This window comes from Struthio camelus, chromosome 29 (assembly GCF_040807025.1).
Source record: "Struthio camelus isolate bStrCam1 chromosome 29, bStrCam1.hap1, whole genome shotgun sequence".
NCBI lineage: Eukaryota > Metazoa > Chordata > Aves > Struthioniformes > Struthionidae > Struthio > Struthio camelus.
Window position 1 is genome coordinate 5,193,322 of NC_090970.1, and position 1,244 is coordinate 5,194,565.

Genomic DNA, 1,244 nt, shown 5'->3' on the forward strand with positions numbered 1-1,244 from the left:
GAGGGAGTAAAATGACCAACAGCAGCTCCCTCAATGGGTTCTTCCTCCTGGCGTTTGCGGACTCACGGGAGCTGCAGCTCTTGCACTTCTCGCTCTTCCTGGGCATCTACCTGGCTGCCCTCCTGGCCAACGGCCTCATCATCACAGCCGTAGCCTGCCACCACCGCCTCCACACCCCCATGTACTTCTTCCTCCTCCACCTCGCCCTCCTCGACCTCGGCTCCATCTCCACCACTGTCCCCAAGTCCATAGCCAATTCCCTGAGGGACACCAGGGCCATTTCCTACTCGGGATGTGCTGCCCAGGTCTTTCATTTTATCTTTCTCATGTCAACTGAATATTTTCTCCTCACAGTCATGGCCTACGACCGCTACGTTGCCATCTGCAGACCCCTGCACTACGGGACCCTCATGGGCACCAGAGCTTGTGTCAGGATGGCAGCAGCTGCCTGGGCCACTGGTTTTCTCCATGCTCTCCTGCACACTGCCAACACATTTTCCATCCCTCTCTGCCAAGGCAATGTCCTGGACCAGTTCTTCTGTGAGGTTTCCCAGATCCTCAAGATCTCCTGCTCACACTCCTACCTCCGGGAAGTGGGGCTTATTGTGGTTAGTGTCTGTTTAATGTTTGGATGCTTTGTTTTCATTGTGCTGTCCTACATGCAGATCTTCAGAGCTGTGCTGAGGCTGCCCTCTGAGCAGGGAAGGCACAAAGCCTTCTCCATGTGCCTCCCTCACCTGGCCGTGGTCTCCCTCTTTGTCAGCACTGTCATGTTTGCCTACCTGAAGCCCCCCTCCATCTCCTCCCCAGCTCTGGATCTGGTGGTGGCTGTTGTGTACTCGGTGGTGCCTCCAGCAGTGAACCCCCTCCTCTACAGCATGAGGAACAAGGAGCTCAAGGAGGCCCTGAGGAAACTGATTCAGCTGGTTCTAGTTCAGCAGCACTAAAGCTGCCCATTTCTCTTCACAAGCAATGTCCGTTTTGTCTCAGGCAACTGCTGTGCTTTGTTTTGTCTATGATAGTCAAGTTTTTACACAAATGTTTGAATTCCTCCCACCTCTCCAGAGGCACAAACCCTGTCTGTCTGACCCAGAGGCCTTCTGTAAATCTACCGTCATTATATCAGAACTGGTCTCCCATTTAGCATCCCTATAATAAAAGGAGATCTCCTGAACACTGTGCCTGAATTTTGGGCTCTTCTTCCACAGCTGGCCCCAAGAATGTGCTCAGGGAATTGCACTTAA

The 1,244-nt window shown here is 53.1% G+C and overlaps 1 protein-coding gene across 1 annotated transcript; it reads left to right on the forward strand.

Moving 5' to 3' along the window:
- Positions 1–392: 392 nt before the first annotated feature.
- Positions 393–1,244, forward strand: LOC138062773 (olfactory receptor 14A16-like; the record flags this gene model as incomplete). The annotated part of the gene is made up of 2 exons (XM_068921779.1): positions 393–854; positions 1,209–1,244. Coding segments are annotated over 2 exons (498 nt in total), but the record flags the coding sequence as incomplete, so codon positions are not given.